At 35.3% G+C, this 24,453-nt stretch overlaps 2 protein-coding genes across 3 annotated transcripts in view; one reads left to right on the forward strand and one right to left on the reverse strand.

Annotated features, from left to right (window-relative positions):
* The window catches only part of LOC105258321 (methyltransferase-like protein 9), a 36,931-nt gene extending 14,788 nt beyond the window's left edge, over nucleotides 1-22,143 (reverse strand). Inside the window, exons 1-2 of the mRNA XM_011269519.2 lie at nucleotides 21,719-22,143; nucleotides 9,131-9,342 (exon numbers count right to left, since the gene is read on the reverse strand). Coding sequence (XP_011267821.1) covers nucleotides 9,131-9,342; nucleotides 21,719-21,934 — 428 coding nt within the window. The 5' untranslated portion in view covers nucleotides 21,935-22,143. The remainder of the gene's footprint in view (nucleotides 1-9,130; nucleotides 9,343-21,718) is intronic.
* Nucleotides 22,144-22,278: 135 nt separating this feature from the next.
* Nucleotides 22,279-24,453, forward strand: part of LOC105258323 — a 76,817-nt gene continuing 74,642 nt past the window's right edge. For both annotated transcript variants that reach the window (XM_011269526.2, XM_025408216.1), the window contains exon 1: nucleotides 22,279-22,463. The gene's annotated coding sequence lies outside the window, so the exon portion shown is untranslated. The remainder of the gene's footprint in view (nucleotides 22,464-24,453) is intronic.

Genomic DNA, 24,453 nt, shown 5'->3' on the forward strand with positions numbered 1-24,453 from the left:
CTCACCGTATTTCTTAACATCGTCACGTTTCTTTTAACGCCTGACCACAGCACGATTTTTATGACCGATGACGAGGTCAATGCATCCGGAAAAAGTGCATATTGCGCGTTACGCATCATCCAATAAATAGCGAAGCGGAATGTAACGTCTCGCATTTTGCTCTTACTATCTCGTCCTCCCCCGATAATTTCTTCCTGGTAAACACGTGTGTTACGAGCGCGACGATGGCTTGTTTCCGGAAAATTACCGTCTAGACTGTCAGCAAATTAGAAAAAAAAATAAATAAAAAAGGAAGTTCGGCCCGGTTCCTGTGCATTATTATTCCTTCTTGGCTTCTTTTCGCTCATTAAAATCGAATTTATCTCATGGTGCTCGAATGCGCCATACGTGTCCGCTCATTTATCTCATATTTGGCATATAGCAACAGACATGAACATACATGACAAGTAAGAATTGTAATGTGAGAACGACGTATCGACTATATTGAATAAATATTTTTAATATCCTTAAATAAATGCAGACATACGTGAGAATAAACAATAATTATTTGCAAATATGATATTTAATCATATTAATTATTTCAAAGATTTTTCACTTTTCAAACTATTTCAACGATTTTTTTACTTTTTTTTTAAGTTAAGAGAGATGCCCAAAGATGCTTTTATTCAATTAGATCAGAAACTTAAAGAGTTTGTCATTAAATTAAAAATTTCCTAATGTCTCTATATATATAAATTTAATTCATCTGAAGTAATCAATTAAGAAGCTAAATTTAAATATACTAGACAACACAGGCGCGCGCGATGCGCGCGCTATTGAGCTATTACATAAAAAAAATAAAATATTCAAGATATATAATATATATTCCAATATATACTTAATGTTATAATTAAATTTAATAATATTAAATAATAAAACTTCTTTCTCTATTTCTCTGTCTTACCATAAATAACATAATTATAAATAATAATATTAAAATATTGTGTACAATATAACACAACGTAAATACCTTCTTTTCTTTTTCTTTCTCTCTCTTTTTTTGCTTCTTTTAATAAAGCTTCTTTCTCTATTTCTCTGTCTCTCTTCTCTCTCTCTCCTTTTCTCCCTCTCTCTGCTTTTTTTAATAAAATGTCTTTATCTCGTTCTCTTATCTTCTCTCTTTCTCTCTTTTTCCTACTTTAAATAAAACATTTACCATAAATAACATATAATTATAAATGTAACTAATAATATTAAAATATTGAATACAACATAACACAACATAATAATTATAATAATATGATAATCTCTCTCCGTCCCTCCCTCTCTTTCTCTTCCTCTCTCTCTCTCTCTCTCTCTCTCTCTCTCTCTCTCTATATATATATATATATATATATATATATATATATATATATAGATCCTTCCTCTCTCTCTCTCTCTCTCTCTCTCTATATATATATATACAGGTAAAAATTAAAAAATATAAAATATATTTTAAAAAAGTTAAAAAAGAAAAAGATATATACTGATTCTATCAGTTTACTTGGATTCGTCATATCAGTCCATTACTTTTTTAAATAATACATTTTTATTTTTTGCTTTTCCTTTCCAAAACTATATAATGTCATTTTATTATACTTCATATGATAAATAATCTTAATTTTACATAAACCATAAAATATCTAGTAAACCATTCATTTTTCGATTATCTTACCTTCATACTTTTATGTACAAAATAATGAAAGGAATCAATTGGTGTAAAGAAAACATACAGTTGTTTTTAAGAAAAAATATGGAATTGTTAATTGCAAATTACATATTTTTTCTTAGAAACAACTATGTGTTTTCTTTACACCAATTGATTCCTCTCATTAATTTGTACATAAAAGTATGAAGGTAAGATAATCGAAAAATGAATGGTTTACTAGATATTTTATGGTTTATGTAAAATTAAGAAATTATTTCAACCCTCATAACTCGCAAAGTACTTAATAAAAATGAACATTATTATAGTGTTTTGGAAAGCTCTTGAATTAAGCTATAAGAATATGCAATCAAATGTAGGGGGTGTCATTTAAAAAAGTCAATGTGACCTTGACCTGACCTTGACGACGCCATCCAAGGTCAAACTGATAGAATCAGTATATAGATCTTCTTACTACATTTTGTTAAATTTTTTAAACTATATTTTAGATATTTTTTCCACTTTTTAGACTTATATATATATATATATATATATATATATATATATATAAAATAAATTAAAGTTAAAGAGAAAAAGGGTGGAAGAAGTGGAAAGACAAATAGAGAAAAGGTATTTTATATATATATATATATATATATATATATATATATATATATATAATACCTTTTCTCTATTTGTCTTTCCGCTTCTTCCACCCTTTTTCTCTTTAACTTTAATTTATTTTATATTTCTTCTTTCCTTAACGTAACAGTCAACCTGTTAAATTGTCAAACTGTCAAACGATACGAATGAAGCAAGTCGCTCAACAAATTACTATTGACGACCAATAACCAATCATCATCGCGGAAAAGAGGCAACAATGCCAATAACATGCCTTTCTTAGAGAGGGACAAAGACTAAACAAATATTTCCATTAAACAAATGCCAATTAATAATATAGTTTTTGTTATAAAATATAACATATATAAAAAAATTAAAATAAGAGAAATATCTCGTTATAAAATAAGCAAATGGCATTTATATTTATTTATTATCTATAGATGATTAGCGTATTACTTATACATATTATATTATATTTATATTACATTATATTTTAATTACAATTTCGTCATAATGTAAATTAAGATTTATTATATTAATACATAAATAATTATATATAATATATAATCTCTTCAATATTAAGAAAAACATTGAATTGGTGTGTGATGATAATTAAAATCGGCAGTTATTTTTTATATAAATAGTTAATTTATCTTAATTTCAAACGACTTCTCAAGCTATCGCTGAATGAAATAGATCATCTATATGTGAAGAAAAGGAGCTGTAGAAGTCCGATCACCCTTTTCAAGTTAGATCTGGACAGAGGAGGGGAAGTCGAAGAGAAGACAGGGAGGTAACAGGTGGCGCGCGGAACTAAATACCCCTTTCCTTTCCCTCACTCGTTTGTCCCACTACCAGTGATTCCCGTCGGTCCCATACAGGTTGAGGCCCTAAGACAAAAACTAGCTACTGGATTCCGTCTCTGGCCGTGATGCCTGATAATCCAGCTCCCTCATCCTTTGCTCCTCTCATCGGTTTAACTACGCTAGAATCTCAGCACATCATTTTCTCCTCTTCATTTTCTTCGCATGAATCGGCTACCGAATGATTAACCCTTTGACTGGCGCTATCAATCTGTCCGTTTCACTGAATCGTGATTTTATGATTTTCTTCATATTAGATTGATACTATAAGATGTTTTATCATTCATATGAATGGCTAGTATCTTTACCTCTGTTTATTTTATAATTACAAATAATAATGCACAATACTAAAGTAATATATAATAATGATTAGGTGATAATGAAATTGTAAATAATTAGTATATTTATTACGTTTATTAATGAAAAGATTTTCCATTTCTCTCTAATTAATCTTATTTCTCACAAAGGAAGAAAATGTGCCTCTTTTTCTCGTTTCGGCATATGTTACATATTTTTTATTTATTTATCTTTGACAATCATTTTGACAATCACTAAAAATCTCTCATCACGCCGCATGTATTATTTTTCCTCCGTCATCACGTAGTTAAACATTAGCGTACAGATTCAACAATGATTCTGGCAGGAATCGGTAGTAAACCAATTATACGAGAAACAACAGAATTGCGAAATTACATATCGGACCGTGTCTCTCTCTTATTAGACGATCAGAACGCTCAAATCCGGAATGTATTCGCAGTCTGTGCGCGCGTTCTCTCAATAGTGGAATGATAATGTTAAAACGAGAGCGCTGAGCTGGTAATTACACGTGTAATCTCACGGGAGAGGCGCGCGTCCTGCGGCACGTAACAACCAAATTTGCATCGAGATACAATCGGAGAAACGGGGAGAAACCCTTCATCGCCCTATTCACGATTCCACGGTCGGGAAAGATTTCTGGAATCGGCAATTAACAGGCAAATAACCCATTGTGCCGCGCCAATCATTATTAATTAACATCGCTCAAACGACCTCCCCCCCCGCGAGAAAAAAAAACGCGAAACCCCCCACCCCCCTTGGGATTCTATACGTACGGACACACCTGCGCGCCAATCCGGCGAAAATTGCGCGCAATTTGCGCGAAAATAAAATCAAAATGGACGGGCACGACGCGCGTACGGCGGATTCGAAAAGGCAGCCTGATTCTCGCCAGGGCGGATGCACGCTTCGAGTGGCTAATTTTCTTCCTTCTCTCTTCGCTGACCCCTCTCATCCCCGCCGACCTCTTCTCTACCCGTGATTTCCCGTCCTCTTTCCGCGGTGATCTCATCTCTTTCTTTATCTCTCTCGAGGACGAGACGACCAGTGCTTTGATGGAGGACATCTCGCCGCTAATTATGATTAATTTGTGAGACGAGCGTGCGAGGACCTCGAACCCGGGAGCTACCGGGGGCGCAGGGGATCAGGATGCAGAAGGGAAAGGGTTGGGGAAAAGAGGGGGAGAGGACGTAATTAATATTCTCAGCAGGACAGCGTTGCAACGTCACGTGAACGTCACCCAGGTGACTCCGTCGATGATTTCCCCGTTCCGAGTCCGTTGAGCCTCTTTCGGTCCGCGTAATTACGCGTTCGATATAATTGCACGATGATTATTCACGACTGGTTATCCCGTGCGTCATTAATGCTTGCGTTATTAGACGCGAGCGAAAGCGCTCGCTTGCGTTTGGAATGGAAATTACGCGTATTCGTATATGTATTTAACTTCTTTGTCCTGCAAATTCATTCGGAAGATTGATGGACGAAAAATTTTTTGAAAAATTCTAAAAGTAAAACTTTTGTCCCGTACTGTTGCGGAACAAATAAAAGTATACTTTTCGATTCCATAATTTCACGGCTTCTTGATTCAGTAGATTATCGCTGCATTTCAAATTAATCTCTTGAATTAACTTCAAGCAATGAGTTTATCTTATATATGTTTTATTCATGTAAACGATACATGTGTACACTCATAAAAGATAACACGTATTCAGATGAGACTCAGATGTTTCCTCGAAATGAATTAATAGACATGCGATATAATCTCGCGGTAGTAATTCGCGACAATGATCTCGCTTTAATGCGTGTATTATTTAAAGATAAAGCGTCTCTGTGCAAGATTATAAAAGATTGCGATTACTCAGAACAGATAAAAATGTATAATGTATTTGATTATTAAATAAACTGTTTGTTTTGAACATTCTTGATTCTTTGGATTTTAAATTCCATTATATATATATATATATATATATATATATATATATATATATATATATAATTCTATGTCATAATCTTAAAAATTACAGATCTCTGACTCTATAGATATTTTAAATCCTTAATCAATACACAATATTCAAGTTATTTTTTTCATATTATTTTTATCAATAAATTTCCTGTATCCACATAAATTAGAACCTGTATAAGAAGAAAAAGAGAAGAGTGATCAATCTGTCAATTAAAGTCGCTAGTTCTGGTTGAATTATAATATAATTGCGCGATCATTATTCATGATTGGTCAGCTACTTTCTTTAATGCGCGCATTGTTAGACAATAGCGTTCTTTGGATTTATAAAAAAATGTAATATCGTATATATAAAGAGATTTGGTATTGAGGAAATAATTTTGATTAGATTAGATATGCGCTAAGAATATTGCGAAAATTAATATTTCAAACAGAAGTACAAAATTAATGCCGATGTTTTCATAATTTTATTTCGATATTTTAAAGTCTCGCAATATACCATAATTGCATGTTCAATATAATTGCGTAATAACAATTACAGTTAATTACTGCTTAATACGAATTAAATTGTGCTGATGTCACGAGGCCACGATAGTTTTATCGTTTTTCGAATTGCGTGTGATCGTAATTATAAGTCTAATATAATTATCGAATAATTATCGGTAATTATTTAGTAATCCGAGGTCAATTGTCGCTGTGTGGAATTGAAAAACCATTTATAAACTTCTGACAAGGAAATTCCTTCAGGTAATAATCGCCGATTTCGTGAAAAATTATACTACACTTATAATCAAAATGTAATTATCGAAAATAATTCTGAGAAACGCTAATTAAAACTTCAAGGTGATTACTCATAAAAAGAACATCATACTTTTCTTAATAATAGATAGTATAATAATACTACCTGAAAACGCTCTATGTCATTATTCATTATTACTTAAAATATGTGTATATAAATTTGTTTATAGTTTTTTTAGTTTTTAATTTCATTATACGCGAAATTTTCTACACAAATATATTTTTATATTTGTGTGAAATTAATATTCTATTTTTAGAATCTAGATATAATTAATAGAAGTATATTAGAAAATTTTATGACTGTGTGTGAAAGATTCAAAACTGTATCATCTTATATTGAAATTCTAAAACTCAGGTAATAATTTCACAGAGAAAATCAATATTTTATATATATATTTTATTTATATAAACAACTTGAGGATGAGCTCTCATTTTAAACGAATACACGTAAATATTATCGACTTGCGATATAGTATATCGGTGATTATATTACACCAACCAATTCACGTCTAAAGAGAGGGAGAGAAATAAGAGAGGGTCCACAATGGCGTGGCGAAAGGGTTAATTACATGCGTCTCGACGATGACGAAGACAAATACCTATGTGTGATTGCTAGTAAAATTGTTGAGTTTTCGATCAGCTGGCTCTATCGTGAGCTAAATTTCTCAATGTGCTAACCGCTGACGATGTTCATTAAATTGATCCCCCGAAATTACATCGAATTCGGTAAAATCTGTTTGTGTCTCATACTGTTGACGATTCAATAAATACAAAAAACTTATTTCTCGCGACTATGGATCATTCTCCGTTAGACTTGCGAGCGAACGTAGATTATCTCACGTTTCTCTGGCACGATGCCAATGATTGGATTTAAATTCGTGTCGCGTAGTTTATGCGATACCCCACATGTCTCGAACGGATATTTCTCTTGTAAATTATGTATACTATGTCTTTCCATATATATATATTTGTTATAGAGTTTCGATAGATAATGATGTCTTTCTACAATCGACTCTTATAATTAGATGAAAGAAATTTCTCGTTGTTTTGTACATTAAATTTCTTAGCTTTCTCTTTTATATAAACGTACCACTGTGCTACTTATAATTAATTTATAAATTAATATAATATATTAATATAATATATATTGGAAATTTCCATTGTCAATTTTGTACATTAAATTTCTTAAGCTTTCTCTTTTATATAAGCGTACCACTGTGCTACTTATAATTAATTTATAAATTAATATAATATATTAATACAATGTATATTGAAAATTTTCCATTTAAAGACATGGATATATCAGTTAGAAAATATTTTTATATAATTTTGTTTCTAGATGTATAAAGATTAATATAATTTCTATACTCTCTCTCTAATTCTCATAAATATTCCATATCCTTATATTTTGTTTACTTGTTCTGTTTAATCGATTATTAAATTCATATATTTTCGACACAAATATTCTTTTCTTATCAGTTAATTATTTTGTTAATGATATTATCATAACAGCAAATCATTTGTTTTCAAAAAATCATGCAAGTTAAATCAGAAATGCCATCAATAGAGGAAAAAGAAAATATTATGTTTGAAGGGAAACACACAAAAATTGTGAAGCTTAGTTAAGAGTTTTCAAAAAATGTATCCGATTCAATCTTCTCTATTTCTTTTGAAAAATATAATAATCTTCAAACACAAGCTAGATTTAAATTCATATATTCTCGAATGTCTGTCGGGCCAAGGGCAACTTCTTAGATACGATTGTTGATCTTTCGCACTCTTGCTGAGCAATCCGACTCACGAAACCGACAGCGAAGGTGTCACGCCTAGTAGCCGTGGCTAGCCTCCCATGTCGAGAGAAATTTTAATAAACGGTTGTTCGGTACACGCCGATCCCGCACGCATAACGTACGCGGCAAAGTGTGGAGGTGTTGCCTGGTAGCCGGTAGGACGACGCGGCTGAGGGGGAGAGGTTAATCACCCACGCTGGATTTTAATAAACGGTTCGGGGGGCAAACAAAGCTGGCCATCAATAACCACGGCGCTGCCTCTGTCTCTCTTTTTCTCTTTCTCTCACCTTCCCTCGTTCATATATGCTTCGTCTTACTCCCTTCTTTCCAACGCCGAGGTTCCAACGGCCCACTACGCCAGGCTGACCGACCCGCGGCCATGCCAGGGCCTTTGCCACCAGCTTGTCGAGCCTCGCAGCAGACAGCGAGATAGGCGGAGATCGTATCTCCGTGGTTATTAATTAACCGGCGAGAAGGGAAGGCCCCCTTTCATCACCTCGCAAACGATCTCGCCTTCAGCGAGAGAGGGCTTTCGGCCTTGCTCTAGCATATAGATAGCGCATACAGACGCAACTCGGGGAATTTCGCTTGATAAATCCGATCTCGTGTCCAAAGGGACAGATCGTTACGAGTGTGAATGGGATTCATCGAAATACGATTTACGCATTGTACGTGTGTTCTTAAATATATCACCGAGATTTTCGAATATCAAACGAGACGATTATGCGATTAATTTATTAGTCTACACGAAATGCACGAGGAATGAAAAATATTAGTAACGAGCACAAAGTTATAATATTTTATTATTCGAAAATTTAAAAAAAAAATATCGTTTTTCTTTTATATTTTATCTTATCTTAAAAAATTGATATCTTGCATCTGTAAATAAAATTTTTAATTATCATTATCAGTCCCCAGAGATATCAGATTAATTATTAATAAAAAATGTACGCGAGAAGTATAGGTACAAGTAATAATTCTGATTCAGCAAAAAATGCAATTATCTTCCACGATATGGAATTTAATGCGGAAAAAGTAAAATATAATTCAACGAGATTCGCACGTCTGAGATATCTCGCGGAAAAATCAATACGAGACGCCGCAGATAATGAGCACTTACCCGTTTATGGACGTTCGACTGATGAACCAGGATAACGCCGACCGGGCTAACGAGTGCCAAGCTTGCAGAGGTAACGAGTCGGATCTCTCCGCGGATCTCACGAGGAAAATTTCGGCGGCTTTGTCGGGTTGGTCGGCATTGGGACCGGTGCCGAGTGGAACCCATAGATCCAGCAAATCTTCTCTGATCTTGCTTTTGTCTACTCTATACCACTGTAAAAATATGTTACACTCTTGTGTATCTTCTTAAATAATAAATTAAATTAGTACAAATTTATCTTATCGAGATTTTTACGCAATACTATATGAATAATACTGAATTATTCATTATTTTTATTTTAATATTATTAGATATTAAATCAATTAATAAAAATTAATTTCTATATGCATGATTTCGTTAAATATTAAACGTCTAAACCTTAATATAAGCTAAAATTACACAATGATTTTCTACAATGATTTTTTAGTTTTATAAAATTTTATGGAGTTTTTGTTTAATTTTATGTATATATATATATATATATATATATATATATATATATGTGTAAATTTATATTTATATACATACAGTTTTATGTAACATTTGAAGAAAAGTATATGTGGTACTCGGGTATAATGTCTCAATAAAAAAATTGATTCTTTCAGAATTTTATGCAATCTTGTGGACGAAATCATTCGATCGCCAAAATCATCGCGCCATACAAAGTACATCAATTTGCGGGAATAAAATTCGCGAAGCTCCAGCACATTCCATTAACGTCCCACCGGGTGGGCCGCCGAAAATGTATTTCTCGCTTCATTACAACCGCATATTACGGTATTAACGACGTATATATTCTTTGGCCGTGAATCAATTTTTCCCCTCGAAACCGCACGACATTTCGAGAGTTTGCGCAATTACGTGCTGCCAGATTTCTCTCTTCCCTCATTTCTTTCTCTCGCTTTTGGAAACTACATACGTCATCGACGAAAGGATGACGCCCATCGTTCGGAGTTTCAACGTAAAAATAAAAACTCGCGAGATTTTATATTTCATTAAGGCGCCATATGCGACCGGGAGACGTTTCCCATTGCGTCGGTTGAATATTTTTCGCTTCATTATCAGAGGTGCGTATCGCGACATTAACGATGCTCTCCCCTCCCCGCATCTCTCGTCCTCGAAAAGAACCGCGAAACGCCACACAGTCCGAAAAGCAATTATGTTGACCGGTCGGTCCGTCCACCGGGTTCTGCTCTACACGACAGATATCCGATTTCACCGTCAGCTTCCGAGAATAAGAACCAATTACGCGGCCCCGGGGCATTAAGGAATCGATCTAATTTGCGCGCGCGAGGCGCGGCGCGGGGCGAAGTGGCGGCTATTAATGGCGAGAGAGCCGGCCGATGAAATTATACGAAAATGTAATCAAGGCGCTTTTTGTCTCGTTTCGCTCCGAGCAGGGCAGAAGCGTAATTAGGAATGCTTTTGCGCCTCGCGACGGGGGACACTTGTTGCTCGCTCCGCTCCTCTCCCGCTCCCTCATTTTCTCTCGCCTCTGTCTCTCTCTCTCTTATTTCACCCTTTCATCTTCCTTCATCTCGCAATCGTTAATCGCTACTTCTCGTTTCTCTTTTTCCCCTTCTCTTCCCGTTGTAAATCTCTCTCTCTCTCCCTTTCTCTGTCCTGCTCTCGCGCGGTTCTTCGGTAGTCGAGTGGTCGAAAAAGGAGAAGGAGCCAGCGAGGGAAAAAAGCCGAGAGATGGAAGGACCTCGCCACAGAAGGAGAGTAATTAACACCCAGGTGCGCGGCCCTAAGAAGTCGTTTATGGATTGCTCGGCTGCCGCGGCCACGTAGCCGGCCATCAATTAGATTCTCTAATTAAAACAGTCCGCTCATCCCGCCGCGGCGCGGCACACATTAACTCTGCCGGCCTCACCAATCGACTTTGTCATCGTCCACCGGGCGGAGGCGCGACGGATTGTCACGTTTCTTGTTCGAGGGCCCGAGCAGCTTGCCCGGCATCGATAAGACCCCGCGATATAACACCTCGAGTCATTTACGATATGAGAATGTCGGACTTTTGCAAAATGTTTTCGATCGATATTGGATGAGTAATCGTGTTTCGAACGAGCTTTTCTTACGTTTTATATCCTTCTAGGGTGGGATCATTTTGGATGATTCAAAATAATCTTATGATGCACAGTGAATCGCGAAATTTAATATAAACGGGAACATAATTTGACCTGTAATGCACTTTTATTCGCAAAATTTTATTTAATATAAATTTATTATATAGAAATGCATTATAATGTACGTATCAATAAAATATTCTATTGCTGTTAACTTATTATACATTAGTGTAAAAAACACATTATAGAATTAATAATTCACTAATGTATCAAATGCTAAATGTCTCTATTTATTAGAATCACTGAAAAAGAAAGAAAAAGAAACAACAACAATCGCCTTAAATAATTAAGTAAAAAATCAAATGATAATTATAGCAAAATATCTTTATAACGCTTAACGCTGAACATTTTCCGTTTCCATTTTGTCATCACACTTTGATTTGACTTTTTCCCCGGGGTATTACAAATGGCTACTGACGTGGTCGCGCGCGCTGCCGGACAGCATTCCTCTTCGTGTCATTAGTGGCGCGGACTTTCTGCGCAGCGCGGGACTCGAGGAAAGGAAGGAAGGAAGGAAGGAAGGAAGGAAGGAAGGAAGGAAAGGATCTGTTGGACGGAGAAACGCAGACGAAGAATCGCGAGACAATCGACTCCGTGTTGCCTTCCGTGTAGCACGCACCAATCGCCTCTCGGCACCGACAACAAGTAGCCGACTCGGAAATCGCAGCCATCTAAATCAACGTCGCGAGTTCACCGCGACGAACGGACGAAATAACGTCGAGAGATTTGACGTCCTCGAATCCTCGCGAGATACGCCATTTTAGAGATTCTAATTTAAGCGAAATATAAATGACACGATAATTTTTATTTTTCACAGCATATTGTGAATATTTATTTTAATAATGAAACTTTTCGACGAAAGAAGATTATCATCTCTAAAATTCGTGACTGTTTGTTTCACGTAAAAAATTTCGATAGAGATGAAAGAGTATTGTATATAAATTGTATATCGAAGAATGTGCATCGTTATAGAGATGCGAGCACAATTTTATAGTTTCAAAATATAAAATAACATAACATAAAATAACAGGGTAGCACGCGTTCTTCTTACGTGATTATGCCGTCCCCCTTGTAACAACGGCGAGAAGAAAGTCTCGCTCTATGATTTCAGATCCACGAGTGGAGTTCGTTGATCATCGCGGAGTTACGTTTGAAGATGCACTTCGTCCGAGATGGTTATGCGCCGCTTTATACCGCCGCGGAACGATGCATAGGAAAACTTGTAAAACGTAAACGTAGAGATATAAACTGCGATGTTAAGTCATTATTTAGACGCTAAGACTGTGTTTCGCGACATGCTCTTGCTAAATCGATGTAATCGAATTATTTTTACTCATTGCGTCGGTCATATGTATCACAGCTACAAATCAGCTGGATCTTAATTCTTACAATATACTCGTATAACATATAACTTACAGACAAACATGTTTGATATAGCCTTTATTTTTTAGTATTTTAATAGTATTATTCTCTATAGTATTATTTTAATAGTGTTATTCTCTATAGTATTATTCATATTATTTATTTTTTATTAGTATTATTTAGTATTTTATTTCTTTGGTATTTTAATTTTATTTTGTCTTATTTTGTTAGTAATATATATATATATATATATATATATATATATATATATATATAAATTAGATATAAATTTTTGCAATTATAAATTTGATCAGAACTTAAAGTTTGTTCATTTTTCATTTTAATAAACAAAAGTATAAATACTGATAAATATATACATAAAATCTTTTATCCATTTTTACAATTAAATCTCGAGTTAAAATTTTGAATTAAAATATCAAAAGCAAAAATAATTACTAAATAATAATTCATGTATCGAATGTTTACTATTACAAAGAAGGCTAATTCAATTTTCTAATAGAGAAAGGAAAAAGATGATTTTTTTTTATTAAAGATTAAGATCAATATGCGTCTCTCTCATTTTGTCGAGCTATGCTCAAACACCCTAAGAGTTCCCGACAAGATCCAAAACTACCAGAGCTCTTCAACATCGTTCGCGCAGTCCAGGCTTCCTACTTCTTTTTCTCGCGTCCGGGGGGGACGAGAGAATTGAGCGGGGCACGCGTAAACCCGGCGCAAACTACGGACGATAAACAACGCCGCGTCGAGCGGTTTATGCTTTCCGCGCGGAATACATACTGGGGATGTTTGGCCCAGCACGGGGCTCCTCGGATTCCTGAGGCGTGTTGGATCGCGAGTCAAACGCATTCTCTTCCTGTGCCATTATGTTATTGCTGCCAGGGTGGCGGCAGGTCGACAGACGTTATATCGGCGCCGTGGGAGAGAAGCAGAGAGCTTCGTCTTTCAACAGATTTCTTTTTTTTCACTGAGAGAGCGAAAGAGCTTTTCTTTCCGTAGCAGGACGTGACTAGATTTCCCGCCTTACAAAGGAAATTCGATTGCTCGGAATCGAAATTAGAAGTTATCGAATAATAGCTCGTATGCAGAGATAAAAGTATGAATGAGACAAAAATAATTGCTCAAGGGATTGATATATATTTTTTTTTTAGAATATTAAAGTGTTTATAAAGTTTATGGAGAAGCTAATTTATTTTTTTTTTTATTTTTTTAAGTATAGAAATGCGTATTTAGTGCAGTGAAATGTTTGTCTAGCTTTGTCGACACTAATATCCTTGATTATATTTCTTAAAATATTTCATATTCTACTTCTCATCTCTTTCATGTCTAAACAATAATTTTTTAAATACTACTATTACTACTTTTATAAACACTGAATATTCCACGTCAAGGCATCAAATTGTGAAATTTTATTGAATGTAGGTAAAAAGCTTGTGAAACGCTCTGATGAAGAGCAGTCGGCGGGAAACTAAAGAAGAGTGATGGAAGCGCGAAGCAAACTGGTACCCCTTTCGCAAAAATCAAGGGAACGCTGTAGGAATATCTTGATTGGAAAAGCAACGGAGAGAGGTGTAACTAACCGTGAGAAGTTTCCATCGATGATCGACTAACGAAGCCGATCGCGCCTAGAATATCACTTCGTTTACGCCAAAAGGAGAGGCATTTGGATCCAAAAAATACCTTCAAAGTAGTGAGAAGAAATAGCCATGGCTGATAATGAACATTATATATTATATGTTTTCGCATTTAATCCTTTATTATTTATAAAAGATAATATTATATTTCAGTATAAAGATAATCATCTTTTATATTATTTTTTGTATATATTTCTATTATCTCTTATTTATTATATTTTAATTTTAATATATTTGTATTTTTCTGCTTTTACCTTCAACAAAATAAATTCTTAAATTGTCAAAAATTTGTCATACTCTTTAGAGGTGAAAGGATCAATTTAATAATTTTTTTTTAATATTGAGATATTAATAAACGATCATACTCTAACGAATATAAATTGCTTTTATATTGCTTCGAGATAACGAAGAGCGGCTATATAACGTGTACGAATGGACAGTTCAGTGTTTAAGATCTCTATCAGAGGCACGTACACGAACACGCACGAGAGGACAATGAGAAGATCGTCCGATTGCCATCAGTTTTTTTTCGGCATGGCACGAGGTCGATCATGCGTGAAGCGTTGGACGAGAAAAGGTGCTCTCTTGTGTCGCGTACATCCCTGGACTTGCGTACGTATCGTGCCCTCAAGGAGCATTTCAGAACGAGCCGATAACGATCTGTACTGTCCGTCTCGCGGTTTCGTTATCCGATCCATATTATAGCGTCGCGCGCGAAATAACTTGCAAATTATAACGCGCGGCTATAATCCGGAGCTTCTCTGATTTCAACGATGCTTGGCTCGTTTTTCGCACTTCCGCTACGCATTCGCGCCTCAACTTCGTATCAAACCCCGGTCGCAGAATTTTTTACGATGACAAAATTGCGGAAGAAATAAAAAAAACAGGATGTACCTCTCTTGAATGATTTTTATATCAAGATAGACATAATCACATTGTATCATAAATTTTTATATCAAGATAGACATAATCATATTGTATCTTGCAAACACTCGAAGTAAAAAATGATTAAATGAATTATATTTTTGAAGTCCCTCAAAATCTGTTAAATAATAAAATTGTTGCATATGTTAAACAACATAATATCAAATTATTAAATAAAATATTTAATATTAGCTTATCAAGACTGATTTGAAATAGAAAAGATTATGTGCTGCATATGTATTTATGACTTTCGATGTGTTAGTTTAAGAGCATTTGTAATAATTTTAATTTCATGTACATAATTTTTTTGCAATATTATGATAAAATTGAAAAAACTTAGCTATAAAATGCTGAATTTCAAAATATTAAAAGAATAAAATAAAAAAAATAAAATTATATATTACAATAGGAAATATGCATTAAAAATGCCTAAAAAATTGATTAAAAAATATATTAATGCAATTTACAGCAAAAATATTGTTTATATAGAGATTTGCGTTAAGCTTCATATATTTGAAAAAATTTGTTTGCATATCTATATTATCTACTATTGAATAATATGTTAAATAAAGCCGCATATTACCTATTTTACATTTCTTTCTTTGCGCCATTTCAGAATACGGCAACCGCAATAATAAAAAAAAAAGCAATGCCTTCATAAAAAATAGAACCGAATAAAAAGTCTGAGAAAACGGGGCTAACGAGATCTCTCTCATCTCTGCCATTCTCACAAAGGCCATCTCGCGCAATTTTAAAGTCGACGATTTAAAATCCAAGTTTTCAGCTTCGCGTGAACTTTCGGCGACACACAAAGCGCATTTCTGCCTCCCTCTTTCTCTTTCAGGTACGCATTACTTTGCCGGATATATTATTTTTATCCCGGGAACCACTATTTCTCTCGTACGTGCAAGGATGCGAAAAAACCCGACCATACTTGTCAGTCGAATTCACTTTTTAAATAAAATAAAATAGAATAAGCGTAAGCTAGCATAGTTGATATTAAAAATAAATTAATTTACATAAATACAAAAGATGATAACTTTATTTAAGAATAATATCTTCAAGATAAACGTTTCAGCTTTTTTTTTTATCTAGAGATCTTTTATATTTAGAAATCTCTAACATTCATTTACGATGAAAGTATGTGTGATTATAAAATGATTATGAAAGAATTTGCATTTAATAGTTAAATATTAACAAATCCTAGCGCAAAATTAATTTAAAAAATCTATGTAAGATCTCGATTGCGAGAGAGCTCTTAATTATATTCTTTGCATTATTGGAAGAATAAGCATATACTCGCAGAAAAGTCAGTTTTCTGACGTAATCGGTCCGCGCGCGCGAGCCACGTGTGATTATACGGCGCGATAAGCGGAGATCCGCCGGCTATCCGGATTTATCGCGGATCTTCCGCGTCGGGATCCGCCTTCGCTGGATGCTGGCCAGGCGGGCGAGGGGGAAGGCGCATCGCGAGAGAGAAAAGGTTGTAAACGCGCGCGAGACACATCATATGCTCGGTTCGCCAAACAATCTCGTGCGTCTCCATCGCGCAGCGATAGCGCATCTAGCAGCCTCTTTTTACGCTCCCATGAATAAGCTGCGTAATGGATATCATAGAAACGGAGAGGCGGGGGAGGTTGGCATCGTGCGTGCGGTTGCGATCGCGCGTTGATAGGCTTGCTTTAACACCGGTATTTACAGCAAGCTCGTCACGGAATCGCCGAGATAACGTCACGTATGACGGCATGGCCATCTCGTTCGACTCCATAAAATGTTACGCAAATTGTAATCATATTGTAACGGATTGTCTCGCGTTCTATCTGAATACTTCCGTGTAGCTAGATTCCTCCTCTACAACGTGTTGGAGCATCGATGTAACTGTAGCGTTAACATGTGCGTCGTAAACTCGAGATTATGCGGATTTTGATCGCTCGATAAGTGTTTCGGATTATTGACGTTAGTGATCCGATTTTGCCATTGATTGATTGATTGATAAAAAATTATAATATCAAAGAGATTGATTTTAGCCCGTCAAAATAAACTTGTAGAATATAATATCGTAGAATATAATAATAACATACATACAATACTTTAATAACAATTTAAAAAAATAAAACTACACAAAACTGATAATTTTGAATATTATATATACATTAAAGTTGTGTATGTGTGTGTGAATAATAAAATAATATTAATAAAATTATATTGAGTCATATAAAATCATAACATTAAACTAATCATAATATTACGATAAACATAGATCGGTTTATTATTTTTTCTTCGTGAGACAATCGATTATTTCTGCTTCTTCTCCCTCCTATTTCCACTGAACATTATCATCGCGAGTACCGCTATAATTGCACTTTGCGATCTCACGCATCCGTGCGTCGATGACTCAGGAAACGACATTGATCGTGATGATCGTGTACGACATACTTAAAATTCCTGAGAAACGAGACGCACGGATGCGTAAGAGTACGAAAAAGCACGGGAGAAAAAGGGAAAGGAAGAAACAAGGATGCAGGACCGAAGGGTAGGACAACATGGGGGAAACGTGGAGCGAGGACGAGATATACTCGTCTTGTGCGCGTCTTTCTCCGGATCCCTCGCCGCTTTCCTCCCCTCAAGAGCCTCATCCATCAGTCACTTAATATTTCAAAGCAGCGCCCTGTGCGCAACGTTTTCCCTCCCTCTCCTCCCCTTCGTTTCCCGAGACGCGCGGACGTCGTTGTGAGCCCATATCGCTCTTTTTAAAAGCTTAAAACACCAGAGTGGAGTTGCCGCATCAACATAGCCGAGAGCAAAGTTTTTAGACTTTAGCGAAGGGGATATTAGAGCGCGACGTCCTTTTCCCCTGCCCCCCCCCTCTCCCCCCCCCGCCCGAACGACGACAACGAGGATGATGACAGCAGCGGGGACACGAAGTGATGTGTGTCTCGCGTCGATTTCGTAAGGAGGGAAAAAGGAAACCTCGCGGGGCATCTCATCCCCTAGTTTTCCTCCCACCAGCTACTCCTTGGCTCCGCTCGAAATTCAAATTTCTCGTTTCACGCGACCGAATGGGATTCTTCCCTTCTCCCGTGAGCGAGCACCTACCTAAGTACGCGCCGCAGTCGTCGGAGTCGAGATCGATTCGCTCCGCGTCTCGCGGAAAGAAGGAGGGATGAAGGGGAGAAGGATGGTGTGCTCGCGAATACGGAGATAAAAGCCGTTGTTTTTTTTTCTTCTTTATCGCGGACGAAATGTGACTGGATTGTCTAGACTGATTCGAATGATAGAGATAAGCTCGATCTGAAGATGTAATTTCGAAATTTGACGAATAATTTCATAAGTATTATTGTGAAAGCCAAACTTAGTTGAAAGTAGAGAAACAGAACTCTAAAAATTTTTGAAAATAACTCGAAATGAATGAGCAAATTTTTAGAAATATTTTCAAAAAATGTAATTCTTGAAAATTAGCACCATGTGATATGAAAAAATTTACTGCTTTAAGAAAATGTCAGTGGAGTGTGATAGAGTTTATTCATGATACATATAATCGACGAGAATTATTTATTATTTACGATGCAAATGCATAAAATTGAGGATAGTTTTTTTATGCTTTATGTGTTTTCTGGAAACCTTCAAGAAAAAAGTACTCGAGAAAATCTTAAAAATATTCAGAATTTGTTTATGTATGTAGAAATGTGTATAGAAATGTATATATGTATAGAAAAAAATTACAGAAAAATTCTTTTAAAATATTACAAATATATATTTTGAAACAATTTGTGAGATCATCAATTTGAAATTAAATCTTATTAATTTAAAATGGAAAATTGTCAAGCCAATAACACATACACATTTTTTTTCTTGTGTACATTGATAACGATATATTAACAGATATGTTATCTTTTGATAATATTTATGTAGAATTATTAGCGGAAAGAATCCTGTTTTCATGAAATAATTTATCATTTATATAGTACATACAGACATACATATACACACACATCAAATAATAACATTTATTGCATTGTTAATTTCTATATTTTGAAAATCTATTTTTAATCTTTTTGCAATTTATATTATCTTTATTCAATGTATATCTATATTTAAAATCTTTTTTATATTCGTTTATTTTATTAATATTAATTCCGTGGTTATAATGTCATTATACATATATGTTTATAAATAAAATAATGATATACAAATAAAATTTATATAAATTTATATATATATATATATATATATATATATATATATATATAATATTATTTTATTATAAAACATTTAAAATTTCTTTTTAAAATTCTTTTAAAATATATTAAATACGTTCAACGATTTTATTTATGATAATAAAGATTATTATACGATATTAATCTATTATATCTTAATCAACGATTTTATTTATGATAATAAAGATTATTATACGATATTAATCTATTATATCTTAATCAACAATATCAATAATATATTAATCTCTTGTTCAACAAGTGTTGCAGCAATTCAATCAATTAAATCTTCCCAGAGATTGAGAAATATAAATAAGGATTCAAACATATTCGATAGAGAGAAAAATAAATTTGCTGTTTCATTTGAAAAATTCAATAAATAAATTATCATTTATTATCCTTTATTATCATTTAATTCTCAATAAATAATAGAAATTGCAAAATAGATTTAGTTTTGATAATCTACGCCTACTTTTTGCAGCATTAAAGTATATTACAAATAACAACGATAAAATATAAAAGTAAGTCTCCATTATTCATCAAAATAAATTATTTTTTTCTTGTATATTTCATATCTAACATAAAAAACATAACTTTATGTCTAATAATTTCTTTCTAAATATCTTGTTTTTACGACTTTTCAGTAATATTCGACAAGTTAAAGTTTCTCGTGTCTCCGATTACATCTCCACTCGACGAAGCTCGCGATCCGGTATTTTTCACTTCAATCGTCGTGAAGAGCACGATCGTGATCGCCGCGAGTTAAATTGGCGTAGACTTCTTCGCCGTAATTATAAATAGGATAGGAAAACGCGGAGAGGGGATCCGATACGTCGTGGACAGTGCCTGAAGCGGCCCCGAGGATGTTTCAGGAATATCGAGGACGTAATTATCCCGTAATTGCCGAGCGCGGTCTTGACTCTTGAGCAGAGTCTCGGCGGTTATCCGAGTGGGGATAGTCAGTGGTTGGCCTTGTGCAGTAATTGTACTAATTATTACTGGTCCCCTTTTCCCCCTCGCCCGCGCCCGTGCCCCATGCAACGCCGGTTTCTTCCCCCCGGCCGCCCAATTACCCCTGTTGGCCCGCGCGCGAGAGAGAGAATCCGGACTCGCGGAGATTTCAGAACCTCGTTTCTTGGAAAAAAAATCTTTGTTAGCACCCGAGAGAGATATGCCCGTCGTAAAATTAACGGTGGGAGGTGTTTCTTGGAAATCATAATTAATTTACGGCTGCATAAATTAGGGATAATCAACAAAGGATTAATATAAGGCATGCGAGTATAAGACGAAGTATCGATGTAGTTGCGAGTTAAATTTTGCGATGATTAAAAAAAGGAATTAAAAAAATTGTGTATATAACTGTATTTGCATAGAAATCATGCAGTAATTTATTGTCGTAATATTATTTAACATAATAGTATTTTGAATTTTAGGTGTCAAAAAAAGAATGTGTTTGTAATTCGAGAAGAGATTAATGTAGTAAATTTTCTCTAAAGTTCCAATTGTGGTAAATAAATCATACCTTATTTACTATATTTTTTATAAAATTAAATACACACAAAACAATATACACTTCATAACTTAATTTTTACAATTTAATTATATCGATAGTTGGTGATTTTATCACAATCATAATATGCGATAGAAAATAATTTTTCAAAAGTACGTTTAATAGATTAAATTGCACGCGCAATATTTTTTTATAACTACACATACATCAGATACTTCTCTATATATACCTGTTATTATCTATTATTATTTATTTTTATTTTATTAATCTTATATATAATTTTATATGTATGCCGTATATTTTATTTTATATATAATATTATTTATATATAATTTTATATGTAATGCCGTATATTTTATTTTATTAAAGGTCACACTTTCTATTAAGAGACAATAATTTAATGGAATAAATACAAATCTAATATATTAGAGCGTTGAATTAAAGAGCAATGATATATCAGGGCGCGATTCGTGACACTTACGGCCCTGAGACCATTGACATGACCTCATACGACGATCGACGACACGGAGAGCGATGTCGCGCGCGACGAAAAGTAAACATTGCCGCAGGCCGCGTGCGATCGTAATAGATAGAACCGAGTGCGAGAGAGACGAAACATATTCTTATCGAGACAATATCTCTGCTTACGCAGCACTGTTTTACGAGCAACTCGCTCCGTTCGAATAGAAAAGAAAGAAAGAAATTTACATCTCGTTAAAATTGACAGCAAAACGATCTGTCAGAAATGACTCACTTACCCTGCGCTTGTCGTATGCTGCCAGCCACTCGTCCGCCTTCCGTTTGTCGTAGAGCACCCTGGCGAGGTTGCCGTGTGGCCGGTAAGTCCGTACGGAGCGACTCGTCGCGGTCCCATCGCCACCGGGTCCGTCGACATTGCCGGTGACGCAGCAGGTGGCATCCTGACAACCGTAGGCGCACCTGACGACCTGGGGCTCGTCCGCGCCCGCCGCCATGCTTACCGCGAATTAACGCGCACACGTCCGAGCACGTCAACGGATCACTACTACGGACACATGGCGACCGAGCGGCGATATCTCGCGGCGTGAATCATCGAATCGACGAGCCCAATCGCGACGTCAACAAGGCGTAAATCGGGCGCCTTGTCGTCACGTAAACACCGCACTTCCTCAACACGTGGCCATATTGCGACGGTGACGACGCGTGTGAGGCGCGCCCGAAGCTTACAACTCGTCCGAAGTTTGCCGGTAATTGACCGACCGACCGACCGCGGCGTAGTCGTCGCGTGACGTCATCAGTTTGAAATGCGGTAAGTCGACGCGTCGTAAGCGATGTTGACATAGTTTTTTGCGCTCTCCTCGACTTTTCGTACATATTTCGTCAACTGTGTCAAGCGTGTCCGGTATGTGTGTGTGTGCGTGTGCGTACGTGTCGATACAAAGCGAGGGAGTGTCTGCATTACATCGAGAACAGTCGACGGAAGATGACTGCGATGATGTAAGGAAAACGGAGAATCAAAATCAAGTATGTTTCTCTCTTTCTCTATCATTTGTATATTTCTATATATGAAATATTCAAGTATCTCTATATTTCAAGCGATAAAAACATTTGCTCTCCGCAAAGTACTTCTTTAATTAAAGCATCGAAATTTGAGAATTCGCTCTCGGAAGTTATGGCGCTTTCACTTAACCTTTACGTTATGTAGATTGTTAGATGTTCACTTAACCTTTATGTTATTGTAGATTGTTAGATGTTCATTTATATCATTCCGGATAAACTGCGAATCGAACATTATCGCATGCGATGCGTTAATATGACGTTTAAAATATTCTTTAGACCATTGCGTCGAATATTCTTCCTGTGCATTATTTATTCTGCACATTTATCTGTTCCTATCTCTTTCTTGCATTACGTAAAATCAATCGAGAAGCGCGTAGAATAATCTACGTCACGATCGAACAAAGCATATACCGTGCTCCGAAACCATCGCACAAGCACGGTTTACATATCTCTCGCATTTTTTATCGGCTAACGTTCCTCCCCCGAAGAAAGTTACCGAGTTGGGCATGAAAGTTTTAGGCAGGATAAATATGGCACGGGGAGAGTACTCGGCGCACCAGTCCGATGAATATTTTAGACGCCATATTGACGCATCGCGCGCGATTCTCTCTCTCTCTCTCTCTCTCTCTCTCTCTCTCTCTCTCTCTCTCTCTCACTCACTCACTCACTCTCTCACTCACTCACTCTCTCTCACTCACTCACTCATCGGTCGGCTCGTTCGCACGCGCGCGCTGATAATTCATTAATTTATGATAAGCTCGACCACGCCGCCCACGGGCCACATCCTCTCCCTCTCCCACACGCCATAAATCATTTTCGCGTCTGACATTAATTGCGCGCCACCCCTCGTTACCAAGAGAAATGAGATTTTTTTAATTGGCGAATTTTTCACCGTCGCTGACACCCTGCCACCCGCTTCCGAATATTCCCCAGTTCTTGTAATACGTATTGAAGAGAAAGAGGAAGAGAGTGAAAGAGAGGAGAAGAAAAAGAGAGAATGTAGTATAAGATAATGTGCAATATGCCGTGCATAATGACTTTCTTAAATTTGACAATGATACGCTAAAAGGGTCTTTTATACTTTGCGCGAATCAAAATATGTTTTATAGCGATTTCATACCAGGCATTTTTTATTAGAGATTAATTTATTGAATATAAAATGATCATATATATTTATTATATATTTATTATATATGCTTATTATATATTTATTATTATATATTATATATTATACATTTTTTTCTGTGTATTTTATTGCCCCTATTATAATAATTACTAAATTATGAAGGAACGAATAATCGACAAAAAGATAGAACCATATATATGCATAGTTCATGTTTTTAGAAAGTAAATTAATTTTGATAAATAATATCTTCAAAATCGATGCGAATAAAATTATAATATATCTATACCTAAGCGTAATGTGAGATTGCTTTTAAATTTAGATTAAATTGCATTGTTCTTGTCGGAAATTTTGTTTGGGCTATGCTCGACATTTAACGTCTAAACAACGTGTGGCGCACGTGGCCTTGCAGAAAGCACCGCGTGCCACCTCCTTGCAATACATTCCTATGTCTCTTTCGGTTCTTTTAATCTTCTCTCGGGTAGGCAATGGCCTCCATGAAACAATCGAGAATTCGAATATTTTCAGTAAAATCACACACTATCAATTTGTTTCTTTGATAGCCGTAATGCTACATACATACGCGCGTGCGACACATACACATTCTTTTATAACTTTTTATAGCCTTTTATATTAAAACTTGTAGTTAACAATCAATTTTTTCAGTCTCTATTTCAGGGGCAATAAAAATACAAATATTTTTTTTTTAATCATGGGAGGTATTTTTTTATTTCAATAGAATTACTTAATATAGTATTTTAATGTAGTTTACTTGAATTTTACTTTTTATACGAGAAAATTTTATATCAATAAGTAAACTACTTAATATAA

Source organism: Camponotus floridanus, unplaced genomic scaffold, assembly GCF_003227725.1.
Source record: "Camponotus floridanus strain SB8 unplaced genomic scaffold, Cflo_v7.5 scaffold2, whole genome shotgun sequence".
Classification (NCBI taxonomy): Eukaryota; Metazoa; Arthropoda; class Insecta; order Hymenoptera; family Formicidae; genus Camponotus; species Camponotus floridanus.